At 45.4% G+C, this 19,373-nt stretch overlaps 1 protein-coding gene across 1 annotated transcript in view; it reads left to right on the top strand.

Annotated features, from left to right (window-relative positions):
• ALDH4A1 (aldehyde dehydrogenase 4 family member A1) overlaps window positions 1-19,373 on the top strand; it is a 211,062-nt gene that overhangs the window by 122,996 nt on the left and 68,693 nt on the right. The window contains exon 9 of the mRNA XM_069240124.1: window positions 580-653. Coding sequence (XP_069096225.1) covers window positions 580-653 — 74 coding nt within the window. The remainder of the gene's footprint in view (window positions 1-579; window positions 654-19,373) is intronic.

Raw genomic sequence — 19,373 nt, 5'->3', positions numbered from 1 at the left:
CAAGAATTTGGATTCCTGTCGCCGGGTGCATTGGCACCAGGGTTTTCGTGGCAGGTGACCGCCACAGAAAGCCTGGCGGTCTGCGGCCTTGTAATCCCGCTGGCAGGCAGAGACCAGCCGCCGGGCTGGAGAAGCTCACTGTTGGCCACATCGGGGCGACCGCACCAGTGGGCCAGGCAGCATTGTGGCGGTTTGGTTTCTGCCAAACCCCACAAATTGTAATGTGATGGTCTTTACCGCTGGTTCCGCGGCGGTAAGACTGCCACAGTGCCGCCAGCCTTGTAATGAGGGCCTCAGTCTGGATTTTGCTTTTAAATATGTGGTAAATCTACGATCAGGCTCTAATTTGACAAATAATTACCTAAGACTGGATGTAAAAACTAGGACTATGGAATTGCTACTTCACAAGCTAGTGCTTTACAAATCAAAACATTATTATAAATAATTTAAGCTCCAAAACAGCTGGGTGAAGAGAGACAAAGTAGGTATTTTTGGGGGTCTTTCGCTCTGTTTCTTTATTTTGCTCTTTCTGTAACCACTGTCCTTTCCCATACCCATGTGTAACCTTCTTTGTTTCAGGACTTTCAAGCATCTGTGGAAAAAAGTCTCAGAGAACTTGGACCGGTATCGGACATTCCCTCGATTGGCAGGAGGTGAGAATTTTTCCATTTATTGAAACTGCATCATCTATCCACTGTCCTATTAAAAGATTTAGCTATGAGCCAGAGTGTCTGCTAGGCCAACAGTCTGAGGCTGAGGAATAGCCTGCCACATATAGGTATAGCCTAACACCTGAATGAATGTTCCCTAAATGATCCACCCAATGACATGTGTTACTAGATGTGGGAACATAACTGTTAAATATGAAATGTCCCTAGAACTGCAGGAATCATGCAAAACTGGACTAATATTTCCTACTTCTGACATGGTTTCCCCCACTCTGGGGCTGAAAACGCATGATGCCTGGTGAGCGGAGAGAGATATCTGTCAGAATTGTTATCTCCGGCCCTGGTGTCTTAACATGTAGTTAACATGCATTTTGAAAAGAGGCCCTTGGTGTGCGACCCCACCAGAAAGGTTGTTCAGCTCAGTTTTCCATAACCTTTACTCCTCTCGATAACCTTTGCTCTAGTGTGCGTCCACTTAAGAAACCTCGTCCACACGAGGAAGGTTTCTCATTATACTGAAGAAACTCCCTGTGTTCCTCCGCTATAGTTTGTGCACCCCAAAGCTTCCTTGAAAGAAAGCTTGGCCACTGCATAAGGGCAATGTTGCATTTCCCAACAGCCATACTATGTTAAATCAAGTCCAATTACTTGGCAGCAATCTTCATTATTCTGAATCAGAGGCTTCCTCATTGAGGTCCCTACAACATAAGGGCATTTACACTCCCTGGATGCAAGCATTCACTTGACTCCAACTAAAACCAGCGTAAACTAAAATAAACAAATTGTTTATTATAATGCTTTTTTTCTTTCTTTGGCTTTTTCACCCATTTCTATTATAAACTTTGGCACTAACACTGTTCCAGGCAATGACCCTTGGAAGAGGCCCAATGACTTCTCTATTGAGGACCGAAGAAAAAGGGGAGGGAACCAAGAACTGGTCATGAAGCCTTGGAGTAATGAAAATGATAACCTCATCACTCCTGCTCGCTATAGTCACTACAATGTGAGCATATGCAAGCACTAAGATATTTGGCAGAATGTCCCTACGCCGATATGCTGCCAGGGATTTCATGGTCCTTGAAACTCCTTAACCAAAAGCTCTTCACAGATTTACATATGTATGCACTTGATATTTTTGCAGTGCAACCTAGTCAAAATGCAGTGGGGTCTTTTAATAGTGAATGTGGATTGTTGCTGCATCATGATGTGGTGTTCGTTAAAGATTATGGGTAGGTCATTCTAGATGTTGGGTGCTTAGATTTAGAGGGACTTTGGTCTTGTTTTTTTCACACTTCGTTATCCCTAGTCTTATAGTGCCCTGACTCCTGGTGTGCCAAAAGTGACTAGAGGCAGTGAGCTTTTCAGCCAGATATAGAGAGGCACCAGTCAGGGTGGCGTTTTTAGTTTATACAGTTGGTTTTGAACATGGTTTGGGCTATCAAGGAGAGTCAGGGATGTTCCATCTGAGTGAAAGTAATGAGATCACATTTCTTCAGGCCCTTAATTGGGGGTGTTGTGGCACTACGTGAGGGCCATACAGAGTCTTTGAGGCAGAGGAGCAGGGGATTGCCACAATCCAAATGCAAGAGTAGGAGTATGAAGGCTTGAACAGGAGTTCTTATCACTTTCTGAGATTAATGGTTTCACTTCTACAGTGGAGAGAGCTGATACCTGGGTATTTTGTTTCTTTGGCGATGTGTTCCTTGGGACTGAGGTTGTTGTTGAGTGCCCTGGTATAGGTTGAAAGTTAGGATTCAAATTAATCAAGATTCATGTGGTTGAGAAAGGTTTGAACTAGTTACTGTTTCTTGTTCTTGCCAAATAGCTGGAATTCTTGTATCAGTGAAGTTAAGCTTCAGGAAGGAGGTGGGCATCCAGGACTAGATGAGGTGCAAGCTGTGTTTAAGGTGTTGGATGTCAGGAGCAGAGATGACTTTCACTTATAGCTTTGAGTTGTCTGCACATTTGTAAATGTATATGCTGTTATTGGTAAGTGCAGTCTCAAGAGACTGTATCTACAGGTTTAAGGTGACAGGGACCAAAATGCAACCCAGTGGGATTCCGGAGGTGATTGTTCAATTTGGCACTTAGGTCCCAGAATATACCAATCTGTTGTTCGACAGTTTGGTAGAAGGAGAACCAGTGAAAGAGGTTTTTAGTGAATACTACTCAAGACTTCAGGGTGTGGATAAGGGTGGTGGAGCTAACGGTCCCAAAGGCAGCTGAGAGGTCCAGTGACAGCAGAAGGCAGGGGTAATCTTTATCTGCAGTCAATAGGGTACCATTTATGATATGAAAGGTGGTTGTTTCTATGCTGCAGCATGATCTGGAATTGGATTGATAGCCTAACAAGAGATGTTTTCAATGATTTGCATAGACTTCTTTGTCATTGATATTGTCAATGGAGTGTAAATGAGTAATGGACGGTGGTTTGTGAGGCAGGCACAGGCTGAAGTGTTTTTTTTTTTCAGATGTAAGGGACCTAGTCTGCTTTGAAAGCTTTGGAGAGTCACCGAATAAAACAGGAATTAACAATGGTGAGAAAGGGTGAGCGAGCTTTAACAGGGAGGTCTTTGTTGAATGATGAAAGGTAAGGCATCCTGTTCAAAGTTGGCAGCTTTGAGACAGTGAGGAAGTCTGAGAGAGACAGACGATTGAAGAGTTACCATTTTGGGATGTTGCTTTGGAGGTGTGTGTCAGAGCAGACACAGGCTTGATGCTGTTAATGTACTGTCTAATCTTGTGCATGTTTTCATTTTTCATTGAAAAAGTGATTGATGACATTGCACTTGGCCTTGGAGTCTGGTAATTGGAGATTAAGAGTGGTTGATGCAGAGCTTGATTATTTTGAAGATTGTTCTGTTTCTTGTTGTTGTACTTGATTAGTTATGCTTCCATTGGGAGCTTCAGTGATGATGCTGGTATATCAATTTGCTTTGGCTGATGTGAAGAGTTTTCTGTCTTTTACGCCTATCGTATTAGATGACATGAGGTCATTAGGTCATTTTTCTTTCCTGTTTGCGGTTGGCACATTGGTTGTTTGGTGAAGTCTTTTGAGTACTATGGTGCTGAAGGGTTCAGCTTCCACTTGCATATTTTAGTTGGAGCATGGTTGCACACATGATTTTTCAGAAATAAGCTGACATAATTTAGTATGGGTGTTGATGTTGTAAGTGGAGTTGGTAGGGTGAGAAAATAATTCAAGTTTAAGTTTTTTATGGAGAATTCTTTGAAGAAGCTGAATGTTTTTGTCCTCCTTTGGCTTGACCTTGATGTATTAGTTTGACTGAACAGGATAATGGGGACGATGAGGTGGTCAGTCAGTGCATGGATACCGTATCCAGCACTTTGCCCGGAGGCAACCTCTGGGGATGACCACAGCTCCCAGCCTAGCCCAGAAGGAAGGGCTGGTTTTCGCCAGTGTTTTTTGTGCATTTGTAAGGAGTTGGGTTGTGTCTCACTTACTGCATGAGTGTGTGACTTACATGCTTAACACTACCCTCTGATATGCCTAACCTCTCGACCACAAAAGAAAAGCATTTAGGTGTCATTTGTGCCTCTGTGATACCCCTGGGGAGTGCTTGGACTCTTTGCACAGTGTACCTCATTTTGGGCCACTATTGTAAAGAGCCAGCTTCCTATATCGGTGGCAGTGGTGGGATGAAGACTTTGCATGTACTGTACCACTCTGTCAGTGTTGTGATTCCACTGAAGAATCCACAATTGACTTTAGTTTCCAAATCATTTTTAAAGTACAATCTTTTAAATTTTTCCCAAATTTCTAATCTGGTCTGTTAGAGCCTTGGTTAAGTCCCCCAGACCTGTTGTGTTTAGAAATGTAAAAATGTTATTAGATAGTTAGACCTTAAAAAAATAAACTCTTCAAAATTATTCTGTGCAGATTCTAAAAAGGTCCCATCTCATCTACAAATAGTGTCAGCCTCAGGGGATAGTGTTGTGGAACTCATCCTCAACCCTTACCTGCTGCTGTCAATGCAGCAGCTAAGGAACCTCTGTAAGGCCAGCAAAATCAAAACAGGCCTTAACCCTACCAAAGAACATCCCCAGGAGTTACTGGCTGAGTTTGATGTGGTTCAGGCACTCCAAAGAAACACAGAGGAGGGTCAGGAGGATGACCTAGTCATTGAAGATGAGAGTGCCAGCAGTGCTCATAGGGAGGGTTCCCCTTCCAGTACCCCTGAGGGAGAGCGTAACAGTAGAAACCTCTACCCAAAGACTGTACCTAGAGGCTAGCCAGCCTCCTCCAGGTCCAGAGAAATACTGAAGGATTCAGACAGAGAACTGGACGTCCTAGCCAAGAGGGTGTCCCTTGAGGTCTGATTCTTAGAACTAGAAAACAAAAGAATTGAGATTTGCCTAGGTCCCATCTCTGGTGGCAGCAAAACCTTAAATAGGGAGAAAGAGGTAGCTTTCAACCCTAGAATCCCCAAACAGATAGTTCCCAAATATGATGATGGTGATGATATCACAAAGTGATTCACAGCCTTTGAGAGGGTCTGTGTTTCCAGACAAGTTAAAAAAAGCACTGGGGCTCTCTCCTTTGGGAAAAGTTCTCACGAAAGTGCATGATAGACTCCTGACACTGAATGAGGCAGATACCAGGTTCTGTGACCTCCTGAAGGACACCACGATTGGGGGCTTTGCATTCACCACTGAGGAGTATAGAATCAGCTCCGGGGAGACTCGCAAAACCCCAAGAAAATCCTGGTTTGATTTTGTGGATTTTTCAGTGGAAACACCAGGTGGTTGGTTAAAGGGAAGTCAGGTGTAAGATTATGATGGACTTTATAAATTGATAATGAAGGAACACCTATTAAGTAACTGTACTTCTGAGAAGTTGCATCAATACCATGTGGACCTTGGGGTCTGCCTCTTCCCAAGAGCTGGAAAGGAAGGCTGATCATTGGGTTAGAACTGGGGTCTCCAATACAAGACATGGTGGGGATGACCACAAGTAAGAGTTAGGGAAGCCTCTCCAAGAGAAAAAGGTGGACAACCCTAAAAATAAAGAAAAAGTGTCCTCTGTAGGCCCCCTAAAATATGTTTAGGAAGGTGGGTCTCAGGACACCTCACAAAACAAAAGTAGGTACCAGGGGAAAAAAACTGGTAGGCTACAAAGGCATGGTGCTTTGACTGTAAACAGACAGGGCACTGCACCACGGACACTCCTTGTCCTAAAAACAAACCCAGTTATAAACCCCTGGGGTTTCCAGTAAAGCCATAGGCGATGATGCCTCAGATAAAGAGGGCCTCTTAGTCTTTACTTGGTGAGTGGGTCCAAATGGTGAATTGGAGATTCCAAAGTGGAATAAACACTTCCAAAAACTTTGTATTTTGCATGCATGGATTTGACTGCAGCATTTGATTGTGTGAATCTCTCAAAGCTTTGGCAACTTCTTCTTTCTAAGGGAATGGACAAATCACTTGTGCACTTTCTAGCATCTCTCCATGAGAAAATGAAGGCCGGCATAAGGTTTGGGCCTAATGGTGAAGTTTCTAATGAGATTAAAAATCTCTTGAGGTGTGAGGGCAAGGCTATGTGTTGGTGCCCTTATTGTTTGTATTATTTATTAATGAGCTCAGTCCCTTTTTAAATACTATCACTCCAGATGTCCCTAAGGTGAATGGGGTCTCACTCCCTACTTTGCTATATGCTGACAATGTCGTGCTGATGGCTCGCACCCCGAAAGCTCCTCATCTGTTGGTGTCTACTTTTATTCAATTCATGGGATCTAGATCTTCAAAAAAATTCTCAAAGTCATATATTATGGCCTGTGGACCTAAGTGCACCCAAATTCATACTCTTGCTGAGAGTGCAAACTGCTTTGAAAGACCCAGCACTTTTTCTTATCTTGGGGACATCTTTGATTTAGCTGGCTCTTGGGTACATAACATCACACACACACACACCGCATATGCTGAACGTATTTAGGGCAGTTGGCTCACTTTTAAGTCTACTTCAGGCCCCTAGGAAGAGGACACTCTCACCGCTTTGGCAGATTTATGCGATGCGGTGTGCCCCTTTTGCAACATACGGGGCCGAGATATGGGGTATTGCTAAATGTGAAGCCATACAGGTGGAGGAAAACCACTTCTAAAGAAAAGTTCTCTCTGCCCCCATATTCTCTTGCCATTTAATTTGCCAGGAGGAGTTGTGTTTGACTTATATGGGCGATGGTATTAGAGCTCACCTTTTACTCCAGTGGCTGTCTATTCGGAAAACTGAGGAGTCGACTCGTAATAGACATACTAGCATGGATTGTTAAGCATGCAGGAATGGCCTTTGTATACCAGGGCTAGCGTATGTGAAGAAAACATTTCAGGGGATCAGGCTGTTGCACGCTTTTAAAGAGCCATGACTCGAGTGGTGGTTTAAAATGTTATTATTCAACCATGCCCAGTCTCGCAGAGTTTCTGTGGAAATTGTAAAGCCTTCTCTTGCAGCCTATCTTCATTTGAGCCTTGATAGTGTGATAGGGTACTTTTGTTTTCCACTGAGCTACCAAAAAAATCTTGGCTCTTGCCTATGTCCCTGTGACGGTAGAACTGGGCAGTCAATGATACACTTTAGCTTTTTTGTGTGAATTTTATAAAAATAAAAAAGGGAGTGCATCTCAGCTTTTTATTTTCTATGACAGCTGATGAACGATGAGTCCTGTCTTTATGTTGGCACTAGTTTGAGAGCCGCTGTGCAGTCACGTAGCACAATGCTCTTTGAGTGATGCACTGATTTCCTGTTTTACTGTAGTTTATTGTATTTTATATGTGTAAGGAAATGTCTCCTTGGCATGGTTACCCCCTAACTGTTTGCCTTTGCTGATGCCAAGTTAGGATTTGAAAGTGTGCTGGGACCCTGCTAACCAGGCCCCAGCACCAGTGTTCTTTCCCTAAACTGTACCTTTTTCTCCACAATTGGCACAACCCTGGCACTCAGGTAAGACCCTTGTAACTGGTACCAAGGGCCCTGATGCCAGGAAAGGTCTCTAAGGGCTGCAGCATGTCTTATGCCACCCTAGGGACCCCTCACTCAGCACATGCACACCGCCTCACAGCTGGTGTGTGCTGGTGGGGAGAAAATGACTACGTCGACATGGCACTCCCCTCAGAGTGCCATGCCAACCTCCCACTGCTTGTGATGTAGGTGAGTCACCCCTGTACCAGGCCTTACAGCCCTAAGACAGGGTGCACTATACCACAGGTGAGGGCATAAGTGCATGAGCACTATGCCCCTACAGTGTCTAAGCTTAGACATTGTAAGTGCTGGGTAGCCATAAGAGTATATGGTCTGGAAATTTGTCAAACACGAACTCCACAGTTCCTTAATGGCTACACTGAAAACTGGGAAGTTTGGTATCAAACTTCTCAGCACAATAAATGCACACTGATGCCAGTGTGCAATTTATTGTAACATACACCCAGAGGGCTTCTTAGAGATGCCCCCTGAATACCTACCCGACTTCTAGTGTAGGCTGACCAGTTTCTGCCAGCCTGCCACACACCAGACATGTTGCTGGCCACATGGGGAGAGTGCCTTTGTCACTCTGTGGCCAGGAACAAAGCCTGTACTGGGTGGAGGTGCTTCTCACCTCCCCCTGCAGGAACTGTAACACCTGGCGGTGAGCCTCAAAGGCTCACCCCTTTTGTTACAGCGCCCCAGGGCATCCCAGCTAGTGGAGATGCCCGCCCCTCTGGCCACTGCCCCCACTTTTGGTGGCAAGGCTGGAGGAGATAATGAGAAAAACAAGGAGGAGTCACCCACCAGTCAGGACAGCCCCTAAGGTGTCCTGAGCTGAGGTGACCCCTGTCTTGAGAAATCCTCCATCCTGAGTTTGGAGGATTCTCCCAATAGGATTAGGGATGTGCCCTCCTCCCACAGGGAGAAGGCACAAAGAGGGTGTAGCCACCCTCAAGGACAGTAGCAATTGGCCAATGCCTTCCCAGACCTAAACACACCCCTAAATTCAGTATTTAGGGGCTCCCCAGATCCCAGGAAATCAGATTCCTGCAACCTGAAGAAACAAGAAGGACTGCTGACCTACAAGCCGCAGAGAAGGAGGAAGATGACAACTGATTTGGCCCCAGCCCTACCGGCCTGGTTCCAACTTCGAAAACCTGCTCCAGCGATGCATCCGACAGGGACCAGCGACCTCTGAAGCCTCAGAGGACTGCCCCGGACTACAGGACCAAGAAAAGCAGCCCTGTTCAAAACCAGCTACTTCTCTGCAACAAAGAAGCAACTTCCAAAGACTTCACGTTTCCCACCGGAAGCGTGAAACTCTACACTCTGCAGCCGACGCCCCAACTCGACCTGCAGAAAACCAACACTTCAGGGAAGACTCCCTGGCAACTGCGAGTCCCTGAGTAACCAGAGACGACCCCCCTGAGCCCCCACAGCGACGCCTGCAAAGAGAATCCACAGGCTTCCCCTGACCGTGATTGACTGTAACAGGGACCCGATGCCTGGAACCAACACTGCACCCGCAGCCCCCATGACCTGAAGGAACCAAACTTTGACGCAGAAGTGACCCCCAGGCGACCCTCTGCCTTGCCCAGGTGGTGGCTGTCCCGAGAAGCCCCCCCTGTGTCTGCCTGCACCGCTAGAGTGACCCCCGGGTCCCTCCATTGAAACCTATACAAAACCCGATGCCTGCTTTGCACACTGCACCCGGCCGCCCCTGTGCCGCTGAGGGTGTGTTTTGTGTGCCTACTTGTGTCCCCCCAGTGCTCTACAAAGCCCCCCTGGTCTGTTCCCCGAGGACGCGGGTACTTACCTGCTGGCAGACTGGAACCGGAGCACCCCTGTTCTCCATAGGTGCCTATGTCTTTTGGGCACCTCTTTGACATCTGCACCTGGCCAGCCATGAGCTGCTGGTGTGGTAACTTTGGGGTTGCCTTGAACCCTTAACGGTGGGCTGCCTGTGCCCCAGAACTGAAACTTGTAAGTCTTTTACTTACCTCCTAATCTAACCTCTACTTACCTCCTCCAGGAACTGTTGATCTTTGCACAGTGTCCACTTTGAAAATAGCTTATTGCCATTTTTGCAAAGACTGTACATGATATTGTTTTCATTCAAAGTTCCTAAAGTATCTAAGGGAAGTACCTTACATTTAAAGTATTACCTGTAAATCTTGAACCTGTGGTTCTTAAAATAAACTAAGAAAATATATTTTTCAATATAAAACCTATTGGCCTGTAGTAAGTCTTTGAGTGTGTGTTCCTCATTTATTGCCTGTGTGTGTACAACAAATGCTTAACACTACCCTCTGATAAGCCTACTGCTCGACCACACTACCATAAAATAGAGCATTAGAATTATCTACTTTTGCCACTATCTTACCTCTAAGGGAAACCCTTGGATTCTGTGCACACTATTTCTTACTTTGAAATAGTATATACAGAGCCAACTTCCTACAATATGATTACCCATTTTATAACATTTTAATTTGTACACCAATGATAATTTTCGCAAATTACGTCTTAACTTGAAATATGTACTTTCATGGATGCATTCTTGCATCCGAATAAAGTTCTTTGATTGATTGATTGATTGCATTGGATAGTTCGTGATGTTGAAATGGTGAGGTCCAGAATGTTGCCTTTCCAGTGTTTTGGTGAGTGACATGCTGCACCACACTTGGTGCGTCAATGTTGAGGAAGCTGTCTATTGTGTTTTTTCATTCTTGAGCTGTTTGGGATGTTGAAGTTGTTGAGGATGGTGGTGTCCGAGAATTCATCTACAAAGTTCATTGTCTGCCCAGGAGCCTTGGATATAGGGTAAAAGATGGTGGACTGTTTTTAACCCTAGGGCCTTTCCTACCCTAACAGGCCCAAACAGGTAATACACTTGCCTGTTTCTAAATTTAGCTGGTGCCACCTATGCAATTAAAATGCCCTTCAAAGTTGATTGAAGTAGGAAGAAGATGGATTTGGAGAATGAGGTCCACTTATCTGGCTTCTCCTTTTAAAGATGTTTTTGCAGAAAACATGTGATCTCGCTTCGGATAGAAGTCGATGCTGAGAAATTCAGTGATGTCACATTCTAGAGAAAGAGATGCTGAGAGTTACAATTATGTCCCTTTGTTTGGAGATTAATGTTTGGGAATGATGTCTACTTGTGCAGCTTATTCTTTTAATGTTATTTTTGATGGTATACCACTTCACCTCGGTAGAGATGGATGATGGGTAAATGTAGTGATGTCACTTCCTGTGGGGATGGAAACTGGGCTAGATCTTCTAACAACAAGTGAAAGATGACAGCCAGATGTAAGGTGTGTTTGTGACCTGTTCTAACAAATGTATTTTCCATGGACATTGCATCTCTCCCGCGCCCCGATGAAGACCTCCTGAAATGGGTAGAAGTAACCACATCTATTTAGGTCGAAAATCCCCACTGGACCACTAAGAAACCTCTAGATGCCCCTCTGGATGATGATTTGTTCTTTGTGTTTTAGACAGACAGCTTGCACACTGCCTAAGCACTGCTAAGTTATATATTTTATTGTATTTTACATGTACAGTCACTTTACCCTTGTTCACGCTGCACATGCACTGATGTCACACTGTTTCCACCTTACGGAGCAATCTTATGTTCATTGAACATAGATATTTTTGTGTTCTTGAGCTAAAATACATACATTGTGCAGTAATCATTTTCTCTGTTTGTGTTTTTTTGTTTCCCCCATGTTGCTGTTGATTAATGCTTTTGATTGACCTTTAATTCAGTTTGTTCTTATGTGTAATTAGCAACCAACAGGATTTTTGTTGTTTACGCTAATTGTTACCCAGATCCTGAGGTTTAATGGGATACTGCGAGTACACCTCAGTTTCACTTAAGTGGCTGTGATAAGTTTGAACTTCTTTAGGATCTGGGGATGGTTGCTTGACTGGAATAGGGGTTATTCTACCCAATCTTTGTGGGAGGGAGAACATGTTGGTCTGCATTTGACAATGCAAGGACCCATCACAGAACACAGCACAGTACACATTTATTAACATTGTGTCTTGGAATGTTGCGGGCCCGGCCTCTATATGCTACATCTCTATCTGATGGAGACTTCTAGTTGCAGATTCCTTACCTTTGAATTCTCCCCAGCCGTCAGACTGGATCCGGAAGAATTTCATTAGCAGTACCCCTGTGTCCTGTTAGGTGGCATCAACTGGCTCCTGCATCATTCATCAGCTATGTCTGCTCCAGATATGGCATTGTGATTCCTATATAGGTGCCACCTCAGCACGCTGATGCCATTTCTTTTCCTTTTGCGCCAGCAAGCACTGACCCGTAGAGAGGTATCCCTCAGTCAATTGTTGACTGGCTTTTTGTCAAGAGTTTTTCGAGTTTCTATACCAGGAGTATAAGACGATCGCGAGTTACCAGTAGCTTGTAGCCTGTCTTTGAGTAGATCGTTGCCTGTCACTTCATTTAAGGAAATGCAGCTGTGAGGCAAAGAAGGGTTACTTTGCAAGAGTAATATGCAGCCTTCTCACTTAATAAATACAAAAAGAAGCCTTGCATAAACAACTAACACATTCTTTCCATCAGAACACACTGATTGAAAACCATCTCAGTGAAAGATTACAGCATCCATGATGACAAGCCTCAGTGAGATTTATTTCTTAAAGTCAGGGGCAGTGAAATATTTGGAGAGTTGCCCTGTAGTTAAATGTCCTTTTTCTTTCTTCCTTTCTCTCTTTCCCTTTCTTTCTATTTTTTTAATTATTTTTCTGGATTTTTTTCTTTCATTTTTATTTCGTTCTTTCCCTGTCCTTTATTGTTCCTTTCTCTTATTTATCTTATTTCTTCAACTTTCATTCTTCTCATAACATGTTTTTTCTTTGTTTTGTTTTCTTTTTCCCTCTCGGACCATCGCTTTTGCTTTCTCTCACACCGGTTCATTCTTTCATTGTGTTTTTCTTCATTTCCTTCTCTCCATCTCTCCTTTCTTCCATCTCACCTTTGTTCCCTTCTAACTCTTCTACTGTTTGTAAATGTTTTGAATTCCCCTTCTCTTCTATATCCTTTCTTCCCTTTTATCTATTTTCAGGTGTGTGGAATTTGATAAAATCTCTCCTTGTCCATGGGACAGGTTGTTTCATAAATCTACTTGTCTTGTAAAAAAATCAACTTGTATCTTTGGTGCCACGTAGTGCAGCGATAATGTATGGCAGCTATCTCATTATATAAGAGCTCTGATAATAGCCTCTTTGACTATGCCAGGACTCATACTGTCGTAGGTTTGAGTCCTAGTAATTTCCACATTTTCACTTCATCCAGATCTACGTATTGGGGCTGGAGGTAGGATTAAGCAATAGTTCCAGTGTTTGAATGTACTTTGGAGTCTGTGCAAACCTACTAACATGCATGTTTTAGGGGTTTCTCTTTTATAATATTTCCCCATACTGAGAAAGTTTGGGAATTTACTCCTCACAAGGGCAAAATAATGCTGCACATTTGGTGAAAAAAGTGGTTGGAGGGAAAGTGAACTTGTAAATGCTGAACAGATTTTCCAATGAACGAAATCTACACAAGAGTATTTGCTCGTGCTAAAATGCAGCTCACAAATATTTTCTAAGAGTATGATTTCCTGGCCTACTTCTGTAAATTATAGTACATTTATGAAATCTATAAATCTGCATATACCATGAGTGAATTTATTTACCAATTAGGCTCCTAATTAGTTCTTGAGTTACGGCACACAATGTAGTTTTGTTAGGTCCCAGAAACTACTGTCTCAGTGTGTGCTTTTCGAGACACAAAAAGTGTCATAGCTTTTTGCCAAAGGGTGTTAAAATGGTGAGGGCCTGGCAGCTTTCACAACAATACAGTTTTACAAAAGCAATGTCAAAACAAGACATGCATTGACAAAACCAAAAAGCTAACCACCAATATCAGAGTTATTGGCTTTACCAATGACTGTTTATTATCATGTTTCCCATCATCTTGTTGAAACTGATTGTACTGATTTTCCATTAAGAATATTTTTGGAGAATACTAGCATACATCAACAAATTTTAATAGATGATGCTTCAAATAAATGTTACCTAAAATTGCACAGCAGTTTAGCAAAACATTTTTCCAAGTTGCATTTTTTGTGAACATTTCATTTGAAAGCAAAGACTCCACAGTTTGCATTCAAGCTTTTGCAAAGCAGAGAACATTCTGAGAGCATTATACTTTGCCTCATATTTTTAAACTTTGCACTTTGCAAACTTGTATACAAATTTTTATACTGGGACTTCTGTCAACAGTGCAATTCGAGCTTACAACATTTCCTTAGAGCACTCACACTAATTATAAAGGCCTTACATTAATGAACCCTAAATACAAGTTTGACCAGCATTAACATATGAACACAAATATTACTCTAACTGCAGACAATTCCCCTTCCTGATCCGTAATGTGGTACTGTAAATTGGCACCCAAAGGGTTTTTGCTGCAGGGGATTGGGCCTACTTGTCCCAAGCACAAAATAAACATGAAAACCTGTTGTCCTTGACATCAAACAATATGTCCTGGGAGTCAGGCTATAGGAATTCCACACCCCTGATTTTACTTCTTTTCTTGTATTCTTTTTCTTCTTTATTACTGCTATAGTTTACTTCTCTCCTTTGTTCTTTCTTACACTCCCTCTGTTTCCTTCATTTGTTTTTCTATCATTTCTATGTTCCTTTCTTTCTCCTTCCTTCATTTCACTCCTTCTTTACTATGGTTTCTGGATTCCTTTTTCACATTCCATCTTTTCTTCCCCATCTTCTTGTCCTCCCTCTTTTTGTCCCTCTATTCTTTGTTCCTCCACTAATTTTCTTAACTTCCTTCCATCCTCGCTTTGTATAGTGTCTACTTTCCTTCCCTTCATACTTCCTGAAGGACATTATTTCTTTCTCTCCTTTGTTTCACTCTCTTTTCTCTTTCTTTCTCTTCTTTAGAGGTATTTAACTTCCTAAAGAAATCTCTTCACCTACTTATGTGTCTTTCATCTTTTCCGGCAGCATTATGTTTACTTATAAAGCACTATGAAGTATGCTTGTACCTATTCTTAATCTTAAAGCGTTATGGTAGTGGCAATTTCTGGACATCAGTAAATATATTTTAGGGAATTTAGTCAGAAAATTGTAGCCTTTTGGGTTCTAGATTGCATAATGAGGGTAGAATCTTCCCATGTATTGCATCACTAAGGGACCAAAGAATCATTGAGACACCTCTCACAGATGTTTCACAAACAAAAGTGAAGGGACAACACTGTTTTTTGTGGACTACATAGCTCCACAAAGTTTCTTCCACTGACCTTCTGCCATTAGTTGAGTGTGCTTACTGCATCAATAGTGGGTGCTCTAGGAGCAGTGATTAAATGTCTTGATCATTTTTGTGTGGTTATCTAAAGGATAAATTAGGCAGATTAGAAGTAGCTCTCACTATTGAAAAGGTTAGAGACCCTTGTTCTGTACTCATGGTGCATTGAGGATGTCATCTAGGAAGACTGGATTCAAACCCTGCAGTTCCTATCATAGGGCGATGATGGTGATGGGTCCACTTCTCCTGTGCCTTTGGTGTTTGGAGTGTGACCATGATCTGCAGTCATGCTCCATGGTGTTGGGCCATGAATCTGAAGGATTTGATGGAGCGGTCTCTAAAACTGATGCAGCCTGATGCTCTGATCCACGCTGGCCGAGATCTCGGTCATGTGGAAGGACCCGAGATCAGTTGCGGAGCCCAAAGTCATCATTCTCCCACACAAGAAAAAGAAGTCATCGAAGCATGCTTTCCCTTCTTCTCGTCTGTTGGCTGACGAGATGAGGGAGCATCGGCGCTCTAGTCCTTATTTCGAGCAACCAGTGCCTTGGCAGACTCCCCGAGTTTCCAGAGCAACCCCTGCCCTACTTTGAGAGTTTTATCAGGCCTTGCGCCTCATTTTTGGGCAGTCTGCCTCGCTGGAGAGCCTTCGGGCCCGTGGAGCCAGAAGGGGTTCCTTTGGGTTCTACCCAGGCTCTGGATGCCCTGGGTACTCAAGGATCCATTTCCGGATCCCGACTGATGCCGGCTGAGACACCTCAACCTTCCCTAGCGCCGTTTCTAACGCTGATGCTCATGGCACCACCCGACTTCCCAGGCAGCGCTGACCCCATTGTAATTCCCAACTCTGACACAGCCATATGGGTGTTGTACGATGCTGATTCCAAAACCAGCGGGAGCCATGCCTGCCAGGTCGAATCCTGAGCCCATATTTAGACCTCAGGGATGAATGGGAGGGGTCGCTGGACCCTTAAGAATAGCAGCACCCTGAAGAATATGTGGACTGGTGTTCATACTTGGGTGAAGCCAGTGGACTGCATACCTCTCCAGATACTGGCATGCTTTCTCCCCCTATCACGGCTACAGAGGAGGGAGCTTTATATTCAATAGTGGAGCTAAGAACAGTGGAGGTCCAGAACCTTGAGTTGCCTTTGGTGGCAGTCGTGACTAACCTCCTGACAGATGATTCAACCTGGTGCTTCATCCTATGAGCCCCCACTCCCATTCAGTGAAGCCTCTATGGATGTCTTGCTGGGTACCTTGTCGAAACCCAGCACAGGAGCTCCTGTGAACAGGACTATCGCATGCCACCATTGCCCTGCGCCAGGCGACCCAAGATTTCTGTTACTGTAGCCCACCCCTGAGAGCTTGGTTATCCAAGCCTCTACCTCCCATGGTGCGTTCCCTTCCATACCCCTGGGTATGGATTCCAAAAGACTGAACAAAATTTGGAAGAAGTTGTTTTCTTTCGCCAGCCCAGCATTGTTGTTTTTGAACACCTCATGGCTTTTGGGCTGTTGTTCCCACATGCTTTGGGATACAGTTGCACAAGTGCTTCCTGGAGGAGGCCTGGGCTGTACATTTCCAAGCAGTTCCTGATGGGAGAGACGCAGTAAAGTTCACGATCTGATGCGGACGAGCAATTCAAAGATACTCATGCTACGGCTCGGTCCTTGGGCCTCGCAGCAGCCCCTTACCCCCGCAGTCTACTTTTTACCCCTTGATGGCTACAGAAGGGGGCCCCTCACCACGTCCATTCCTGTCCAGACACTGTGCCATGCATGTTTGCTGCCCAACCTCTGTTTGGCCGGGGACGTGGGATCCACCGACCCCCGTAGATTCAGGGGGCCAGCTGTCTGGCCAGTCCACCGCCCCCCTCCTCAGACCCTGCATCCGCTGCAGCTGCCTCCAAACCTTACAAGCTTGACTCTCCCCCACCAGGGACCAATCAGAGGCAGGATTTGCGATCACCTACTGCGCTGGCAATCCATCATGTTAGATAAGTTTTGCAGATAGTCCTAGGCTACTCCTTCCCCTTCAAAACTACCCCATCATCCATGCCACCCTCCCACGATCGAATGACAGAGGATCACTTTTCACTTCTCCGAGAGGAGGTTATGGTTGTCTAGGCGAAGGGGTCCCTAGTCAGGGTTTCTGTGCAGGAGGTTATGGTTCTCTAGACGAAGGGGGCCATAGTCAGGATTTCTGTGCCAGGTTGTGTTTGCTATTCTCCCTACTTTCTGGTACCAAAAAAGGGGCAAGGGCTTCTGCCTATCCTAGAACTTCAGTCCCCCAATTTCTTCCTCAATAAGGAGAAGTTCAAAATGCTCACTCCAGCTCAAGTCCGTTCTGCCCTGGACTCAGGAGACTGGATGGTAGCGATGGACTTGCTTTCATATTCACATCCTGCATGCCTACAGACATTACTTTCAGTTTACGGTAGGCAATGAGCACTTTTGGTTTACCATGCTCCCCTTTGGTCTTACCAGCACCCCTCAGGTGTTCACCAAGGTGATGGTGGTGGTTGCAGCTCATCTGCGCAGATTAGGGGTTTTAGTCTTTCCTTTTTTCAACAACTGAATGTTGAAGACCGGCTTGCCCCAAACTGTCTCTCACCTCCGGACTATGGCAGGCCTCCTGCATTCGCTGGGGTTCACTATAAGTGTGCCGAAGTCTAACCGGACTCCCTCTCATATGCTACTTTTCATCGTAGCTGTTCTAGACATAGAGGGTCATTCTGACCCTGGCGGCCGGTGGCCGCCAGGGCCACCGACCACGGGAGCACCGCCGACAGGCTGGCGGTGCTCCAATGAGCATTCTGACCGCGGCGGTTCAGCCGCGGTCAGAAGCGGAAAGTCAGCGGTCTCCCGCTGACTTTCCGCTGCTCATTGGAATCCTCCATGGCTGCGGAGAGGATTCTGACCCCCCCTACCGCCATCCAGTTCATGGCGGGAAAGCCGCCATGAACAGGATGGCGGTAGGGGGGGTCGCGGGGCCCCTGGGGGCCCCTGCCATGCCCATGCCAATGGCATGGGCACGGCAGGGGCCCCCGTAAGAGGGCCCCAAAATGTATTTCACTGTCTGCCTTGCAGACAGTGAAATACGCGACGGGTGCAGTAGCACCCGTCGCACCTTCCCACTCCGCCGGCTCGATTACGAGCCGGCATCCTCGTGGGAAGGTCGTTTTCCCCTTGGCTGGCGGGCGGTTTAACTGGAACCGCCCGCCAGCCCAGGGGAAAACTCGTAATACCCGCCGCGGTCTTTTGACCACGGCGCGGTAATTTGGAGGGCGGGATCCTGGCGGGCGGCCTCCGCCGCCCGCCAGGGTCATAATGAGGCCCATAGTGCAGTTTTGGCCTTATCCTACCAGGAGGCGAGTCCAGGATATTCAGGCTATGAAACCGATGTTTCAGCCTTTACCCTGGATTTCTGTGAGAATTTCTCTGAGGCTGCTGGGCCTCATGCCCTCCTGCTGTGATACATGCCAGATGGCAAATGCAGGCTCTGCAGTGGGACCCGAAGTTCCAGTGGGCGCAAAATCAGGGGAATCTCTCGAACAAGGTCCAGATCTCTGAGGGAACGGTGCAAGATCTGCAGTGGTGGCTCACAAACTGCGATTGGGTCAGAGGCAGATCCCACTCCTTTCCCCAATCAAATCTGACAGTAGTGACAGATGTGTCACTCCTGGGATGGAGCAGCCATCTGGGAGTGGTGGAGATCAGAGGCATCTGGTCTCCATCGGAATCTGTACTCCACATTAACTGTAGAGCTCTGTACGATCTGGCTGGCATTGAAAGCATTTCTTCCCTCTGTCACGGGAAAGACAGTGCAAGTGTTCACGAATAATGCCACTGCCACGTAGTACTGCAACAAGCAGGGTGGTGTGGGGTTGTGGACCTTTTGTCAAGAGGCTGCCCACCTCCGGACATGGCTGGAACAGCAGTGCATATCCCTGAAGGCACAACATCTGGTGGGCTATCTGAATACCAGAGCAGACAAACCCTGCCAACAAAGCTTAGTTGATCACTAATGGTTTCTCCATCCAGGGGTGCAGCAAAGTCTCTTTAAGCAGTGAGGAGAGCCTTGGTTAGATTGGTTTGCCACCACAAAGAACACTCAATGTTAGTAGTATTGCACGTTGGCACTTTCAAGACAGCAATCACTCTGAGATGCTTTTCGTCTTCAATGGAACTCGGGCTTACTGTATACCTTTCCCCCATACCACTTCTGCCCAGAGTTCTGAAGAAGACCAAGAACGACTAGGCCCAAGTAATTCTTGCGGCTCCGGACTGGGCAAGGTGAGTCTGGTATCCTGAGCTCTTTAGCATGTCCATTGATCCTCCGATCAGATTGCCCCTCCGGGAGGATCTTCTGTCAAAGCAGCAAGGAAGGGCTC

Source organism: Pleurodeles waltl, chromosome 6 (genome assembly GCF_031143425.1).
Source record: "Pleurodeles waltl isolate 20211129_DDA chromosome 6, aPleWal1.hap1.20221129, whole genome shotgun sequence".
NCBI classification, from domain to species: Eukaryota; Metazoa; Chordata; class Amphibia; order Caudata; family Salamandridae; genus Pleurodeles; species Pleurodeles waltl.
Note: the sequence above shows the minus strand (reverse complement) of the source record. Positions and strands in the feature narration are given on the sequence as shown.